Consider the following 19,076-nt stretch of genomic DNA (forward strand, 5'->3'; position numbering starts at 1 on the left):
TTATAAATTATTACTCGTTGATTGCTCTAGCTTCACTCCGATGGATTTCCTGAAAATTCTTTTAAGTACATTAATTGAAAAGTAAAGTCTACTCACTTTAATGTACACGATAGAAATTAATCATTAAAATGTATCTTAGAACAAAGGCGCTTAGATCTTCGCTAGAGCAGAAGGTTCTTTAAAAGAAAGCAGAAGGGAAGTACTAAAAAGAGGAAAAGAAATAAATAAGTTTCTTAGCTTTTTTCTCCAGACAAAACTTTCGAAAAATAATTTGTATTGATATTTCACTTCCCTATCAAGAAATAAATAGGTAGGTACCTACTGAAGAATTCAGACTCACTAAAAATAAACAAAATCTATTTTGAATAATGTCTTTATTCAAAATAGGCTCTTGCAAAACGTTCACCTAAAATAATAAAATTATTCATGTTTTAGCATAAAATATTCTTAATGTGAAACATCGCAGTCATCAAAAGCCAGAGATTTAATTTCTACATAACGAGCTTTCTCAATTAGACAAAAAATGATTAAGTTACATTTTTATTGTTCGGTTTCCTTATATTTTATTCTATTACCTAATAATGTTTAGATTTTTACGAGACATTTCACAGCGTTTAATAGCCTCATCGGGTGACAGAAGGGCTGCCTCATGTTTTGCGCAACGGATCAGCCTGGCTGTCCAGCGTGGAAATGCAGCCAGTATTCTTGGCACCATTTGTATAGTAATTAGATAAGGCTAGCTTTAAGTTTTATTGTAATATTTTCTTAATAATTTATGTTTAGATTTATTTCTCTGCATGTAAGTGAAATTTCGTTTTTCAGTGTTGTACGAAACCCTAGTGCGACACTGATTCGCACTTGACATACGGACTGATGGACAGACGGACAGACAAACAGACAGACGGAGAGACAGACAACAAAGTGATACGATATATCTTCCTTTTGAGGTACGGAACCCTAAAAAAAGGTACGTATCTATCTTACTTTGTGTTATAAAATCGGAATTGCCCCACAACGATAACTTTACTTGAGTTTTAATTACAGGTTTTATATACATATTGACAGTAAACCTATTAATCTTAATCAACAGTTAAAACCATGTTGAAGATTCGCTAAAGATTTTAACGTAGGCGTATGTATTTGAGTAAGCTTTCCGTAGGTACACATTAGTGAAATGTGTTCGCAACGAAATTGAAAGATATTCTTTAGGAACAAGTTCAACATTGATTTGCGAGAGTTGGGTCCTTATAATGGTGTTCCAGTCTAGCTCAATTCTTAATATGAATGCCTTGAAAACTTATTGAGGTCTTTCAGCAACTCAAACAAAAATAAATTGATCTATCTTTACATATAAAAGGCTAATGAAATTGTCCTGTCTGACTGAATGATCTTTCAATGGACAGCTGATATACCATTGGGTGTAAGAAACTTGGAATTTTGACAGAAATTCCTTTTATATGACGAAAAAGCTCAATTAGAAAGGCTTATTGAAAATTCCATCTCAAAAGGGGTCAATAGAGAATGAAAGCTTGTATGGAAGTCCGTGATTTTTCAAGGCTTGTCAAGGTATTTGGGCTTTTGGTTAAAATGAATAGGTACATATTTTAGGTTTTTTAGAAATTCTACCAACAAGGCACGAAATATGCCTCTGCAATAATAACAGCAAGTCGTAGAATAATTAAAATTAAATTCCCCTGATATTAGAGCTTGAAATATTTTGTGTAATCTGCTTTGATATTATATTTTAGTTGTACGGGACTCTCCCTATATTAATTTTTATTTTTATGCAAGTTAGTTGTTATTTGACTAACTCACGCCGTGTATAAATTTATATTATTACAGACACCAGTACAGTATAACTATCGTAGCCTTTTAATATGCGTTGAGGATGGCCGCCGAGGGGGTTTCAGTGGGTAGAAACTCCACATAACCCGCTTACCAAAGAGACCGCCAAAAACTCAAGTAACAGTATTTACATAATAATGCAATATCTTTTAACAAGCTATGATAGCCTAGTGGTTAAGACGCCTGCGTCCTAATCGAAGGTCGGGGGTTCGATCCCAGGTACGCACCTCTAACTTATCGGACTTTTATGCGTTTTAAGCTCGTTTTAAATAATTAGATTTCAATTGCTTTAACAGTGAAGGAAAACATTGTGAGGAAGCCTGCATGCCTGAGAGTTCTCCATAATGTTCTCAGAGGTGTGTGAAGTCTGCCAAACTGCAGATTGGCCAGTGTGGTGACTATGGCCAAATCCCTTCTCGTTCTGAGAGGAGACCCATGCTCTGTAACGAACCGGCGATGGGTTGATAATAATGATGATGATCTTTTAACAATGGGCTATTATTATTATACCAGTAGTTCTGAAACTACTTAATAAACATGTTACGAGTTTTGGGTGTAGTAGCCCAAGGGCCGAGAAGGTTGTGGTAATTTTCGAGCATGTGCTTGATAAAAGTTGAAAGTTTGTCATAAAAATATCATGATTTGTCTATATTTGTCATGATTTTGTAAAATTATTATTTAATTTGATTTTATATTTCAGGGCATTTAAAAAAAATGAACTAGCTGTGGCCCGCGATTCTGTTTATATACAATTTGTGTTTTTTTTTTGTGTTTTCTGAACAAAAAGTAGACTTTGTCTGTTGACTCAAGTGTGACATGCAAGCGATAGTTTTGTATCAAATGATGATTGATGCTATACATAAGCTGCGAAAAAGCAAAAGACATCGGTGCATTAGCCTTATTAATAAATAATAATTAGATTATAAAGTGGGGAAGTTTTTAATCTTTAAAGTTGATATACTTAATACACACTAAAAGATGCCATTTAAAAATAATAAGTATAACATTATCTTAAATATTGTTTTGGGAAAAGTGTTAGTTAAGTAGTTAAGCGTTTACGGTCCCTGTTTCATACTATGTTTTATGGTATTACTTTTTAATAGTGACAAGAGAACTAAGCGACCCGAAATTACCAAGTTACAAATTTTCAGCGTTTATTAGAATAGAATAGAATAGAATAGATTTTTATTCAAATAAACTTTTACAAGTGCTTTTGAATCGTCAAATAATTTACCACTGGTCGTCGTATCGTGGAATAATTAAGCACCTTCTTACAATTTTCCGCAGCCTCTCACATCATTGGTGCTTGGTAAGTAATCTCTTGAGGTTTATCAATGTTGAACTTGTACAAGTTTGTGAGTTTACATACTTGTACATTATCATGAAATACAGGCATATCAGTATAAATTATTACGCTAACATTAGTCTAGTGCTAACTCAAACCCCAAATGTTACTCTACTTTAGCTTAGATATTTATGATTATATTATATTATAATATAGTAGGTACAACATCCACAGATTTTATTTATTCACATGCAGCCTTCGAATCTGGTTTTACTTTATAATGAGTTCCTTTTGTAGACATACTTATTATAATTAACAATGTAAATATATTAACGATGTAGATTCGAATACAGATACAACAAAGCTTTTCAAACGCTGTTCCTAATTATTTGTTATTGCCGTAGTTCGACACCATCGTCCGGAATACCGTGCCGGAGATTCTGCTGGGAAAATTAACCAAATAATCAATATTCAACAGCCAAAATATATCGGATATTTATGTAATGTACCTCTTGAATTGTTGATATGTTATTTTACTTTTCTTTGTATCGTAGAGACCAAACAAATGCGTGAAAAATTTTACCTACTTCTTTTTTGTGTACAATATGTTGGTTCTTGGGTTGTTGTGTAAAGTCCGCAACAAAAAAATTGCGTAATTGGCAAACATTGCGTAAATGTGATTTATTCCTTGTTTTTTCTATAGGTACCTACCTTCTTGCGGTTGTTGGCCATACTAATATCTCAGAGATTAAAAAAGATTAACGAGATTAAAGTGAACTATTTCGGCGCTTTGCCTTTACACATAAGACCTCAATAGGTGGTAATATACTGCGATTCTTGACTAAAAATATGTAGAGCTAACGCAGACCACCGCTTTTTGTCTGAGACCGATTTTTATCTGAAATCGGCTATATTATATAAGTAGGTAGGTACCTATATAAACGTTAGAGCGGTGTTTGATTCCACGCAGACGTGTGCAGCAAGTTTGCGATAAAGTAGGCAATCGATCTGAGTTCTATTTTTATCAACTTTTGTCAGACTTGGTCGATGTGTCTACGTTGAAAATTATTGATACCAACGTCTGAAACTAAAATAAATGTATAGCATAAATACGTAAAGACCTATTTAAATCTGTTTTATTATTTATCAAATAGTAAGGACATCAGTCATGTGAGTAACCAAAGCCCAGCGTACATAGAACTTTGCATCAACCTTATAACATAAGTATTGAAAGTAGGGGTTTCCATACCACGTATATCCATTTACACTGGTGGTGTCTAGCCCCTATACGTTTCTGCAATTCGAGATACGCGACCAGACGGCGCCTGTCTTTAAACTGAATCATCTGTAAAATTCTACTATTGTTTGATTCTGAGTCAGAGATTTTCCAGACAGGAGGCGGCCACGCACTAACGCGATGCGGCCATCAGCCGTCAGCGAGTCCAGCTCGGAGACAGTTTGAATTTACCCTTGCTGGGACAATCTTTGATGAAATAATTATAACAACGTTGCTAAGCAACTTATAGACAAGCTAGAGGATGCCCGCGACTTCGTACGCGTGGATTTATGTTTTCAAAGATCCCGTGAGAAGTGTTTGATTTTCCGGAATAAAAAGTTGCCTATGTCAATTACAGGAACGCAAGCTACCTCGGTACCAAATTTAATACATATCTGTAAACTGGATGGGTTTTTAGGAATCCCGCAGGAACTCTTTGATTTTCCGGGATAAAAAGAAGCCTATGTCCGTCCCCGGGATATAAGCTAACCCTGTACCAAATATCGTTAGAATCGGTTAAACTGTTGGGCCGTGAAAAGGTAGCAGACAGACAGACAGACACACTTTCGCGTTTATAATATTAGTATGGATTACAGATTGATAGTTATTATTAATTTTGGCCGTAAAGAACACCTACGAAGTCACCTCAATGCCTAACTATCAGCTTTTCTTTTAGGAAGAAACATTACAAACATATTGTGAACTAGCTGTGCCCCGCGACTTCGTTCGCGTGGAATAGTGACTTTTCGGGCAGCGTGATTCTTTAAATTGACATAACTTTTTCATTTATGAACCGATTGACATGAAATAAACACTAAATGTTAAGTGAAGCTTACTACAATATATTAGTGAAAACCGTATCTAAATAGAATTAGCCGTTTCTGATATTAGCGTGCCCAAACACACAGACAAACAGACAAAAAAAAATTAATTACAATTTCGGGTTCGGCATCGATATAATAACAACCCCTGCTACTTTTTTTTTTATATTTCCATTGTACAGACACCACTTTTTTAGAATTTTATTATATGTATAGATAACACTAGCCCTATTCTATCAAACAGGGCAGTATAGTGTATAGTCGCATTGCGGGCAGATGTGCAAGGGCGCAGTTGAGCCGCCTTATAAATTGCTTTAATTTAATATATCGTTGCTAAACCGAGGAACCGCATCGCCGACCATTACTCTCTTTAAGAGCAATTTTGGTGTAAATAACTTCGTGGCTGCAGATATAGAGCGGATGACTATTGTCTGTAGCTGGATACAAAACTGCGAACGGAAGAGGAAACAATATTATTGAGTGTATTAAACCATTTATACTACCTACTCAATAGGATATTTTATTATAAAGACACCGAACACAAAATACACTTTAAAATTTTCTTATTTAAACATCCTCAAAGAACCTGTTTGCCTATAATAATAATTGGGTAAAGCCATCGAATTGTATGAATGTACTTTAAATAAATGAATAAATCTTTTATTGTTTCACCATAAAATTACAACCAAGAATTAGGTTAAGCCGTTGATGCCTAAAATAAGTTGTACACTCGTGTTATAGGCATCAGGGCTCTCCCCTTACAGACTTGAATATTGAAAACAATAAAAAATAAGAAAAAAAATTTTTTCTTTAAATCTGGCTTTACTCTGACTAGTCAATGTCAAGTTTGTAGTTATTTTCAAGTTATTGAATCTATTCAGGTATGGACTTCGTCTGTGCCGGCGCTCGCCGACATATGTACACGCGGCGCCCCTTTAGAGCGCTTCCCAGTCAGTTCCACCACCAAAAAACACCAACTAACACAAAAACCATCCACTTTTAACAAATAAAACACTCCAAACAAGCACAGCACGCGCGCCAGCAAACGCCATCACAGACGAAGTCCAAGAAAATATTATCCATAACAAAAACATTTTTGACATTAAGTTACAGTGAAGTTTAATATATACCTACATATATACATACTAGATGACCTCTCTGGGAAATAGACTAATATGGTACCTATAGTGCATGTCTTTGTACGTGCGGTCGAGTTGACAATCCATAAAATTGAAAAAATTGCAAAGTGGCAACTCGGCCATTCGGACGAGTATCTATCGGTCGAGATCTCACCCAAGTGATGTTTTTATCGCTATAACGCAAATTCATTTAAAAATATTTTGGTAATTTTTCATTCAAAATCAAACGCCTTTGTTTAATTTAAAATGAAAATATTAATATAATTAAATTATTAAAATCATAAAACCCTCTCCAGTTTAAGGTCTGTTTGGAGTCTTGCATAATTTTATCAAAATAATAAAAGGCGCCTTCGGAAAATACAAACAGTTTATTGGTAATGGAATTAAAATTAATTCAGTTTTAATTAAAAGTTTTGAGAGTATTTTCATTCATGTTTTTAGAAGTATTAGGTAGGTATTATTCTCTTCTTAGCAATAGATTTCCCGTAAAGATAACAATTATTAAGACGAATTTTGTTTACAGAACGGACAAATTAAACTCAATGTAAATACCTATTATCTACCTAATACTTCTGTATGAAAGCTGTTTAGAGATTAAGTAGGTACAAGTAAGGACAACACAAAGATTTCGTTCATCCCGTAGACTTTCTACGTTAAGCCTCTAAGAAGTTTACTGGCAGTCCTAAACCAACGTTCCCGTAAGGATTAGCACGATTTATCTTGATTATTCTACCTTAATACGCGACGCCCAGTGTTGTTGTGCGTTTAGGTTATAGAAAGTTTTCAAGTTCTTTGTCTACTGAAGTTACTTGAAGTTGCGTGAACCGATCAAAAATCTATTGAATTTGTCAGAGATCGTTAAAAATACGATAGGCCTAATTGGTTTCTATTTACTCATACAAATATAAGCGCCCATTTTTATATACTTATCCATATCCATAGTATATTATAAAGTGTGTTTGTTGGTACCCTTTTAACGGTTCATCAACATAATTTGATGAAATTTGACACAGGGTTTTAAAAACCTTAAGTGGTCCATGTGGTGTATCCGCTGATACACCACATGGACCACATCACTCGCTAGTATTAATTAATATCGATAATATTAATTACTATTTTGAATAACAAGTAGGTACCTAATTATGATAAATAATGTGCTAAGTGTATCAAAATACTCTAAAAGGACAACGACCGTCCACCAAAGAAGACTCGGGCTTAGATCTATAGACGATACTTTCTCAGATTTTAGGTATTTAGAGTTAAAACGATAAAAATTTATATGCCTTCGATATAAATCCTGTCTTGTTTTACCTCTAACCAATTCCTTTTAACTCTTAGCAAAGTCAAAGTACGCTCAGCCTCTGAGACCTCGCTTCGGCAGGTAGATAAAATTAAATATACACCATTTATTGAATATCTACAAAGTTAACAAGCAAACTAGATTGAAATCAGTAATTATGTAGTACTACGAGTACATGCCACACGGTAAACACTAATCACAACGCACGGCCGGCTGCCCTTGTTGAAACATGCATACTCGGAGGTGTAGCATTGCGCTCCAGATTCTATTATTGTGTTACAAATTGCACCTAAATTAATACCTGCTATGCATCTAAATTATTTACGTTTAAAATACAACCCTGGTAACGGACCGCCAGTTTTTGAAGCATGTTTGAAGGTGTCATTGACATCTGCGAGATGCGTAAATAAGTACCACACTAGTCATCTATGTAGTCTCTACTGTTACGCGCATTGATTTTGTTAGCGCCACCCCTGTGTTCTGTGGTTACGCGCATAATATCGCCGCTGCGCATGAAAATTCCGCTACGTGGAAAATCATAAGTTTTCAGGAGGCTCTTTTTAACTTAAATTTTTTGAAAAAATATGCTTTATTTTTGATCAAAATCACATAGTTAAAAAAATTATCTCTTTAACTAGCACACTTTGTAAAAAAAGTACATTTACAAAGGTTTTCTATAACCAAACAAATGTCGGATTTTGCATGTCCAGCGACGATACCTATGTGTCATACGAGTTTGTCTTCACTTTCTGAAATATGAATGCCTATCTAGAGTTTATAATATCTTTGTTAAAATAAGACGACCGTTAACGAAATTTTTTCTAACCCACATACTCACCCATGAATTTCAAAGTTGTATCAAAGTTTTGAAAGTGGATATTCGGGGAAACATCGCCTACATCGCGTCCGATAATACCGATTCAAGTTCGGTGAGGAATTTCAAACAGGTAGTTAAAGTTACGTCAAAGTGTCAGCTGAAATTGCGAACGAATTTAATAATGGACTAAGAGTCAGCGCGTGCCAGACCTTCGTTATTTTATAAAAGCTGAAAGTTTCTCTGCTTATCCCAGCACAGGGAGGAACGATCAGGGACTGTGAAGTGGGTGATGATGGCTTTGGGAGATAACAGGTACCTAATAAATGTGTAAAAAATCTTACATCAAAGTATAAGGTCAATTTTTTTTATGATTGCTTAATATACATTATTGACTGCATTACCATAAAAATAATATATTCATGGATTTTTGATGTATAGCTTGTTCAAAAGAAATCAAACTTTTCTCATTACCGGGAACTAAACTTTCGGCAGACTGAAATACTGGTAATATTTTTAATTAAAATACTTTATTTTTTGGAAATACATAAACCTACATGCAATAGGTATAACACTTAGTAAATGTACCTAGAGCTACATTATAAGTACCTATACAATAAAAGTACGAACTAGAGCTACATTATACAATAACAATATACAAACTAAGTATTTTTCTAACTATACTTAAGAGGGCTCTCTCCGTCACTCGTTTCATACAATCGTATTAAATTAATTAGTAATTAAGCAACCAAAGTCCATGAAATTTTGCAGACATATTCTAGAAACTAATATCTATGCCTGTGGTTTTCCAGATTTCTTTTAAAATATTCGGTTTCAAAGTTACGCGGTCTTAAAAATTCACATACAAATCTTTGAGCCCCTGTAATTTTAAAACTACAAATTTTTAGAAATATCTAAAACACCACAGGCACAGATTTTAGTTTCTAGAATATGTATGCAAAATTTCATGGACTTTAGTTGCTTAATATTCAAATGAAATTGGAACTACGATTGTATGGAGTAAGTGACGGAGAGAGCCCTGTTAATTCAAAATTTTGCTTGTACTTGTGCCACACTGACACTGAATATGTCACAAACAAGTCTAAGGATTCTTCCCCTTGTAATAGTAGCCACAAACTTACATTTGCAAATGATGAGTAGGTAAGGGATTCTGAAAGTATCACTTTCTAGATTTTAACGTTTAAACTTTAAACTAGCGTGAGTGATTTCCATAATATACCTAAGTATAGATTGTTACGGCTCTACTCACGTGCTTAGTCGACGTAAGCCCAACTTGTTTAGAACTCATCCGGGGTCGTTTTTCATAGGGACCCAGCACCCTAATGCAGGTTGGAAACTAGTCAGGCTTACGTCGAATAAATACGTGAGTAATGAGTACAGCCTATCTATATGTATCATTGCCAGTAAAGGGCCGAAATAGCGATTTGCCGTCGACATAATTATTATTATCATCCACAAACTTGCTGGAATTTGTCCTGATAGAACGCAATCATATCAGTTGTGATATTGTCACGACATATTTCCGTCTTTTTCTGGCCATTACGAAAGAACAGAGTTACGCACAGGTTAATAACGTTAATAACCTTCGACAGTGGTTCAATATGAGTACAAGGTCACTGTTTAGAGCAGCGGTGAACAAAATCCAGTAAGCCTTAATGATTGTCAACCTTCTATAGGAGATGGCACTAGAAGAAGAAGAAACGTTAGTAATTCGATTCCGAAAGTTCCACGGATTTAGTAGTTTCTGTGGATTTTGTTTTTCTAGCATTCTATTTCTTTCATTTATAGCAATAACTTAGTGATTTGACATACAGTTTTAACTTAACTGTTACTTCAGTGTAACGTTTTTAACTTACACTAGGGGCTTTAATTAGTGGTATCTGCCAGTTTAGTGTGCTTCAATATTAGATTGCATTAATAATGAATTATCTAGAGGCCTACCGCCGTAGTTTAACAGATACAGAGTGATGATACAATTATCTCTGTTTTACTGACACTCTTACAATTAAATTAACTAATAAAGCTACAATTTTGCATCGACAAGGTATACTATAAATTCAGATAAATCACAATAAAATTGTAATTGGGATTGTGGTCATGTGATTGATGCTAATGTGCCTGGTTAGATCATAGTGTGCTTGAAGACGATGCCACTTTGGCTATGACATGGGTGACTGTGGCCGTCGACGATGGTGGCTACCGTCAGCTGTCTTGAAGAGTCAGCAGTTGCAACACTCGTCGTCAGCAGTAACCGACACGCGATGATGTCAGCAGTAGCCCTGTATTGACAAGTGGCACTTTTTTGACGACAGTGGCGACGTCGTTGATGCTTCGGTGGCTGTGGTCGACACGTTGGCGGCTGTCAATCAACACACTGGTGGCTGTCGCCTTATGTTGGCGGCTTCCTTCGACAAGTGTCGACGGCAGTCACTGTCACGTGACAACGGCAGCAGTTCTCCCTATCGTCGACAAAATGCCACTTTTTTTAAGGCCCCTTTAGAGCGCTTCCCAGTCAGTTCCACCACCAATAAACATCAACTAACACAAAAACCATCCACTCTTAACAAAAAAAAACACTCCAAACAAGCACAGCACGCGCGCCAGCAAACGCCATCACAGACGGAGTCCCAAAATGCCACTTGTATAAAACAACCATTGATGTTGGAAGCGCCACCCCTGTAAGAACACTAGTCAAACGGTAAATTGTCCTCTAATAAAAAACCTTCAAAGCTTTTCATGCAACAAATAGTGCAGCAAGTCGAATAACAGCGTAGCTTTAAACGGGCACGTCGGGTATTTCTCTCTGCATAGCTCAGGATTACTGCGAAGCGCTCTGCCATGAAAGTACGCCGTCTTGAATTCCTCCATCGCAGTCTTATCTTCTTCTTTGGTATCTAGACTGAAATAAATGCCAGACAAAGTTAGTTCAAGTGAATATAAGCTGGCGAGCAATAATGGACACCTCAAAAATTTTGATTAAATTATTTATGATTACTAATGCACCACTTAAATAATAATAAGTAGCTATAAATATGAAAGTGTGTCTCTTAGTCTGCTACCTTTTCATGGCCGAATTTTGACGAAATTTGATAGAGAGATAGCCTGCATCTCAGGGATGGCCACAGGCTGGCTACTTTTTGGCCCGAATGAAAAATCAAAAAGTTGCTACACTATTTAAAAAACCTATATGCACATTATTTTGATACAGAGATAGTTCGCATCCCAGAAACGAATGTAGGTTTACATTTATCCTGAAAAATCAGAGTTTTTAAGAGATTTTAAAAACACAAACACGGACGCGACTCGATGATGGATGGGGAAGGAGGACCATGTTTGGTAGCGCGATTTCGTAAAAGCTTAATGTTCAAAAGTGTATATAAGCAAGTTGATATGTATGAATTGGAGTAGATTGGTTATCGCTAGATGATATAAATAATGACCATATTTATTCACACCCACACACAATGGCCACATTCAATTACATACGGATTGTTGCTCGTAATATTTCCTACATACTATTTATCACGGAAAATCGAAGAGTTCCCTGGGAAATTTCAAAAACCTAACAAAGTCGCGGGTATCATCTAGTATTAATTTATTATACATTATTGTATACAGTCAAAGTAACAGCTAATTATAATTATATTTTACACGACAAACAAACATAATCTTTTTAAGGTTTGAACACAATACAAAATATATAACCATATAAATATAACCATCTCTATTGTGGTATTACACCACAAAACATTTAATAGCACCCTCCAGTACACGGGTCTGTGTAAAGACTGAAGACTTGCACGTTTCGGATAGAGCCACGCTGTTGTACTTGCAAACCGTGTGAGACCTGATGCATACAATTCCTTGTACCTATTTACAATATGTGTAATAGTATTATCATAATAGCGCGCGTTCATCGTAAGACTCCGTTCACACAGCATTAACATCGCATGCTTTTTTCCATGATTAATCGTATAGAAGACCTACGTTCTGGCTCATACACATATCTCGGTACAACCGTTCACACGGTTACAACTGTGCACATTTTTTGCAGTACAAGATACATTTGAATGGATATTGGAGATTTGAATGGATGAAAAGATAAAAAAAATTCAAAAGGAAAACCGATTTCAAAAATCACAAACACTAAAAAGTAAAAAAAAAAATTTTTTTTCTACACGTGCAATTTATATTATATGAAGTCGAGCAAGCATAACAAAAGAAACTAAAAATCAAAGCCCGCCCGACTTTTTTCGAAGTCGGTTAAAAATATGTGCCAATACCGTATTTAATAAGATCTATCCTGCAAAAAACGTGCGGTCCAAATGCCGTATGAACTACGTAAGTGTAGTCATTCTGCCGTACAGTGTCCATCTCGCGTCTCTGGCGTCGCGGTTTGTGTGTTCGAGGTTTTACTCTTTTACCCATCGAATTTTCCAGGTTTGATTTTTCAACATACTATTTTAATAGGGATGGGTATTATTTTAACATGGGTGGGTATTCTTTTTTGGTATGGGTATAGCGCAAATTAACGGACAGTCTGCGCCCTAGAGGCATGTTTTTCGATTATACTCGTTAAAAGGAACAACGACCTATCACAACTTTTCGTGGTTATAGGTGGTTATATAATTATTTATTTTCGTATATTTTGCTCGGAAAACTTAAAAGTAACGATCAGGTTACCATGTAGCGAATACCACTAAACTTTGTGTTGCTTGCCTTTCTTATTCTTAGTAATTTATGTATATGTAGTTGTACTGTGATGTAACATGGAAAGTTGGATGTGAACCGGTATTCATATAAGGATAAATGTTTATTTCTATCTGAATGGGTATCTAATTAGTACCTTTATTTTATTTGCTTAAATACGTAATATAAAATGATAAACTATTTTTGTCTAGAATAAACTAATTGTTTTTAACCCCCGACCCAAAAAGAGGGGTGTTATAAGTTTGACGTGTGTATCGTCTGTGGCATCGTAGCTCCTAAACTAATGAACTGATTTTAATTTAGTTTTTTTTGTTTGAAAGGTGGCTTGAGAGTGTTCTTAGCTATACCTAATCCAAGAAAATCGGTTCAGCCGTTTGAAAGTTATCAGCTCTTTTCTAGTTACTGTAACCTTCACTTGTCGGGGGTGTTATAAATTTTTAATTTACACTTGTTATTTGCAGTTGTGTAACAAAAATTGGAACAAACTTTCAGTAGATAATAATGAGGAATATAGAACACTGTTTTCATTGTAACTAATTAAGTAGTCTCCTGCATGAAGGAAGTGTACCTCACCGTCTTATAAAGTAATTGAAGTGCGCCCGGGTTGTCTCAAGTGAGGTCCGAGTGGGGATCATCACGTATTATTGTGTAAGCGAAGTTTCTCTAATAACATGAGGACGAGGGTTGAAGTTTAAACCAACAAGCGAGTATTTGTACCTACACATCCAATTAAGTACAAAATAATTTAAACTAGGAAAATCCCTGACCGATAGAATAAATTAGACTGAACCAGACTGAACTGGTTATTGAGTAAACTGTCAGGGCGTCTGATGTTTTTGCGCGAGCCACCGCACGACACGATAAAATGCGGTAATGACTCCGAGCGCCATAATTATTTCTAAGTTTACTTATACAGCACGACGACGCACGTTTTTTGGGATCCGTAGTAAAATAAGGAACCATGATGGTTTGTGGGTCCAGTGTGTCTGTCACATGCCATAATAAAAATTGGTCAAGTGCGAGTCAGACTCGCCATCCGTTTGTCTATCTGTCTGTCCATCTGTCCATCTGTCTGTCCGCGTGTCAAAGGTCTCTAGCTCATAGACGAAATGAGTTACAATCCTGGAATTTCAGTATTGGGTGTCAATCGTTAACCCAAAACTGAATATTATTCTCGGTTATGGGCAGACGGATAGCGGAAACTTAGTAAAAGGGTGTCGTTAGCACCCTTCAGGTACGGAACTCTTAAAAAGTCAAGTCATAGTAAATGCGCGCCATAGACCTTCGCTCGCCCGGGCGAAAGAATAGCACGTGAGAGGCGCTGTCGCCGTTATGAAAGCGCGCGAACTTTAACCGGTCTTCGGTCTTCGGTCGAACTTCGGTCCGTAATCTGCCGAAGTCCAGCTTTATTTAAACAAATGCTCGGCAAAATCCACATTCCGTGCACCACTGATCGTAAAGTATGGAATCGTTAACAGGGCTCTCTCAGTCACTCGTTTCATACAATCGTAGTTCCAATCTCATTTGAATATTAAGCAACCAAAGTCCATGAAATTTTGCAGACATATTCTAGAAACTAATATCTATGTCTGTGGTTTTCCAGATTTCTGTTAAAATATTCGGTTTCAAAGTTACGCGGTCTTAAAAATTTTCATACAAATCTTTGAGCCCCTGTAATTTTAAAACTACATATTTTTAGAAAAATCTAAAACCCCACAGACACAGGTATTAGTTTCTAGAAAATGTTTGCAAAATTTCATGGACTTTGTTTGCTTAATATTCAAATGAAATTGGAACTACGATTGTATGAAACGAGTGACGGAGAGAGCCCTCTTAACAGTTCTAAGCTTTCAACTTTCGAGCGGACGGGCTGAACTAACTTTACAATGTAATATAATAAGTAGGTAGCTACTACATTTTAATACTAAGCTTGGTCAGGTTTGCATCGCCGCGGACTACGAAAACTTTAATAAAAATTCCCCAAGGGACGAAGAAAATGAATAATAAAGCTGAACCAAGAATAGTTTTCCCGGTTGAATGCAGTGCTTTCGTATAAATTATTTAGTGTACCTTTTCACAATACTTACGCGAGCATGTAGGTGAAACCTCGTCGTAGTTCATTGTCCGGCAAATGTGCTCCCAGATCACAATAGAACAGTCGTGCGCATTGTATTGGATCATAGCGCAATATCTTTCCCCATCTTACTGTAGCCTTCTGTAAAATAATACGTTTGCGTTAAGAGAAATTTCTTAGACTTTGGTTGCTTAGTATTCAAATGAGAATAGAACTACGATTGTATGGAGTAAGTGACGGAGCGACTCCTTTTAAGGCGTTTCACGATTGGATGGTTTTTTAAGCTCGTTTTTGCATTCTCGCAAAAGCTTGTCGCCAAGGCGTCTCGAGCTTTGGGCCTTGGTTTTTTGTGAAGGTCTTTATCCCTCCATAGTTATATATAACTTTACTATCAATATTTTTTAAGAATTTATGTTGTAGATAAGTCTGCTACCAAATCGAGCCCTGGTTGCTTCTAAGATAGATTTTATTATTACTTTGTTCGCTTTTTTGCTGACAAACCCACTAATTACTATTTTTGTTATTGCTATACCAGCCAGTTATAAGCTCTAACTGCTCGACGGCACACCATAATATGTATGACAATGAAAAGAAGATTGTTTGCTATGTAGTCACAGCTTGAAGCGGTCACTCAAGACCAAGCTGCTTTGTGAACCTTAGATCGACCGTGTACGGTTCGCAGCTAGGGACAGGTAATGTGTCAAAACTTACGTAATTCGTGGTAGAGTTAAGGTCACGTTTGAATAGCATTCGCAGGAACTTCGGCGCTGTTATTGATTGATAATCCTGTGCCAGGAGATGCAGTCCATACAGCACTCCTATCAAAAGCCCCAGAACCATCAGTAGTCTGTAAACGACAAGCAAAATAGTGAAAAGGACCCCGAGTTAAACAAAATTACCATCTTATTTTAGCAATAAAGAATATTTTGAAATAGGTACATATCAAAAATTACCGCAACCGCAGAATTTAAACATAATCTCTAGTTTTTACGCTGTTTACTTATGTGACCACCATCATGCAAATGTAGATAGGTAGATAATTATTAACAACAACACGACTGCATCACGAAAGGGAACTGGCACGGTTAAGATTGAAACAAGCTTTCAATCATCAGTCTAAGGTGAGTGCTTCCATTGCTCAAGAATGGGCAAAGACCTTCCCAAGAACGCACGTTCACACACGGTGCTCCGCCTTCCTCATCCACCTACTTCACTTAAGGTTGATATCCAGTGTGCTGGACCATCCACTATTGACTGAACTGAATCAGGCCTTAATTAACCAAAAATAACTTAAAACAATTTCAAAATCTGTAGAACATTAATAAACAATGAATTATGTTCATAATGCAGTTAATTGTCAAACAAAATTCCACTCACTTAATTCCCATTTCGCGCGCACATATTCCCAGGACAGCACAAACACAACACAAACAAACCTAATTTGAAAATGAGGCATTTCTGCATATCCTCCCAACTAACTACACGTTTCGTATAACGTTACCATTTACAAAACGTCACTTAGAACTTCAAACCCCTAGCGGGGATACGAAAATTTAAAACGGTCGCGTAATTTGAACCGCTTATGGGGAGAGGAAAGTGGTCTCGGTAATCCTATGCAACAAGTTGTAATTTGATTTCGTCTAGAGAATAAGCAAGCGGCAGAAAGTATTTTCTGTGCAAAGTTAACGCTGCTTGTTTTGTAACAAACAAAATAGTGACAATTGGAACCTGTGGTTGGAATTTTCCAGTTTTTAACTGACTCTGAAAAGGTAATCAATTCAACTAGTGTCTTCATTTTCACATGTATACCTATGAGTCTATATAATTAGTCCAGAGAACTGAAAAGGTAACTGACCTACTGACTGACTGATCTATAAACGCATAGTTCAGACGGATGATAAATAGCATTATTACGCAGATATCCGCTAAGAAAGGATTTTTAAAAATTCAACCCCTAAGGCTGTAAAATAGGGGTTTGAAATGTGTGTAGTTTACGCGGACGAAGTTGCGGGCATACATTAGTCGTACATAAATATGAAGAACAAGAAACGTCTTAGATCTGTACCTAGGATGGAAACAGCAATTAATTATTATTATTATTGGAAGGTAATTATTGAAATAATTTGGTTAAAATCTAGACCACATTTTAACCAAAATAAAGTCTATACAAAATACTCATTATAAGTTCACTTTATAATGTTTTTAGATTTTATAGCTCTTTACGACTTTTAGGCAGTACCTAAGCTCTTCCAATATGAATATTAATGTGGCTAAGTACTTTACTTACTAGCAATTTTTTCAATATTATTTCATATCTTTCTTTTTATTACTAACCTTTTAAAATATATTATACAAATTTCTTTATGTTCATAATATTCGTATACCTGCCTGCCTGGAACGAAAAAGTGGCGCTTAAAAATGGAGTTACAAAATACATTGAATGGGTATTTGAGCTATAAAACATTGTTTGAACAAACTCTTTAAAATTGCAGTTTTGATATTTCCAGTTAAACTTCAAAATACGAAGAGTTGAAAACTCGATTCAATTTATACGAATTCAACGTCAATAACTGGGTTTCTCGGTTTAAAGTATTATGCTTGTTCTAGAAAATCATTTGTTTTATTTGTTAATTTCAACGTGATATTGAATTCCAAACTCTTAGGAAGTATGTTCACCTTTAATTATATTTTGATATCAAACATAATATAAACTGGATGACACCCGCAACTTTGTCCACGTGGATTTAGGATTTTAAGAATCTGTGGTAACTTTTTGATTTTAACATTTTTTTGATTTCCCTGGGATGCAAGCTGTCTGTATACCGAATTTTGTCATTAAAGGTTAAACAGATTGGCGGTAAAAATCTAGAAGACAGACTGACAGACACACTTTCGCATTTTTTATATCTATTAATATGGAAATGGATTTTGACATCTTAATATTCTTCATATTGTATTTGGCGTCATGTAATCTAAAATAAGACGGGTAATACTGATAAAGCAAAATACACTCCATTTCTTATAAGGTATTTCGTTGTTAGGAAATAATGTTTAACCGTATCAACCGACAAACACTAAGATGCGTGGAGTGGACCTCTAAATTTAAAAGTAGGTACTAGTCATTCGTAATACTAGGTACCATTTGCCAGGTAATATGCCTATATTCAAGTCTACATTTTAAAATGCTCTAAGGTAAGTTGAAGCCGTAACGCAAATGCAATGCCGGCGTAACTTGTTTTATCTGATAAACTGATGTCCCGCACGTGGTTCATATTTACTCGCCTACTTATCTTCTCGCGAAACAAGTAACTTACGTCATGTTTCTAGAAATGTTGAAATATCAATAATAAAGTACGTAATACTAGTTTTGATGAGCTCTCTGGTGTAGTACTACTCTATTAACAGGGCTCCCTCCGTCACTGTTTCATACAATCGTAGTTCCAATTTCATTTGAATATTAAGCAACCAAAGTCCATGAAATTTTGCAGACATATTCTAAAAACTAATATCTGTGTTTGTGGTGTTTTAGATTTTTCTAAAAATATGTAGTTTTAAAATTACAGGGGCGCAAAGATTTGTATGAAAATTTCTAAGACCGCGTAACTTTGAAACCGAATATTTTAACAGAAATCTGGAAAACCACAGACATAGATATTAGTTTCTAGAATATGTCTGCAAAATTTCATGGACTTTGGTTGCTTAATATTCAAATGAAATTGGAACTACGATTGTATGAAACGAGTGACGGAGAGAGCCCTCTTAAGAGTCCGTTTCATCGAAGCAATAACTCA

At 35.7% G+C, this 19,076-nt stretch overlaps 1 protein-coding gene across 2 annotated transcripts; it reads right to left on the reverse strand.

The window, feature by feature from the left end:
• Positions 1–11,162: 11,162 nt before the first annotated feature.
• Positions 11,163–16,956, reverse strand: LOC123869290. Of its 2 annotated transcripts, none has more exons than XM_045912137.1 (4): positions 16,722–16,956; positions 15,997–16,132; positions 15,299–15,426; positions 11,163–11,400 (listed from the first exon to the last, which is right to left on the reverse strand). In XM_045912137.1, the coding sequence occupies exons 1-4, from the start codon at positions 16,739–16,741 to the stop codon at positions 11,226–11,228; spliced, it is 459 nt and encodes a 152-aa protein (XP_045768093.1). In that variant the 5' UTR covers positions 16,742–16,956; the 3' UTR covers positions 11,163–11,225. The 2 variants fall into 2 exon arrangements, with proteins under 2 accessions (XP_045768093.1, XP_045768094.1); XM_045912138.1 differs by having other exon boundaries at positions 11,165–11,400; positions 16,663–16,951.
• Positions 16,957–19,076: the final 2,120 nt, after the last annotated feature.

Source organism: Maniola jurtina, chromosome 11 (assembly GCF_905333055.1).
Source record: "Maniola jurtina chromosome 11, ilManJurt1.1, whole genome shotgun sequence".
In the NCBI taxonomy this organism is placed as follows: Eukaryota; Metazoa; Arthropoda; class Insecta; order Lepidoptera; family Nymphalidae; genus Maniola; species Maniola jurtina.

Coding starts and splice junctions, on each gene's coding strand:
- LOC123869290 (XM_045912137.1), bottom strand. CDS start 16,741: ATGCCTCATTTTCAAATTAG. Junction 16,133..16,721: donor ATGCCTCATTTTCAAATTAG/GTTTGTTTGTGT, acceptor TGTCGTTTACAG/ACTACTGATGGTTCTGGGGC. Junction 15,427..15,996: donor TTAACTCTACCACGAATTAC/GTAAGTTTTGAC, acceptor ATTATTTTACAG/AAGGCTACAGTAAGATGGGG.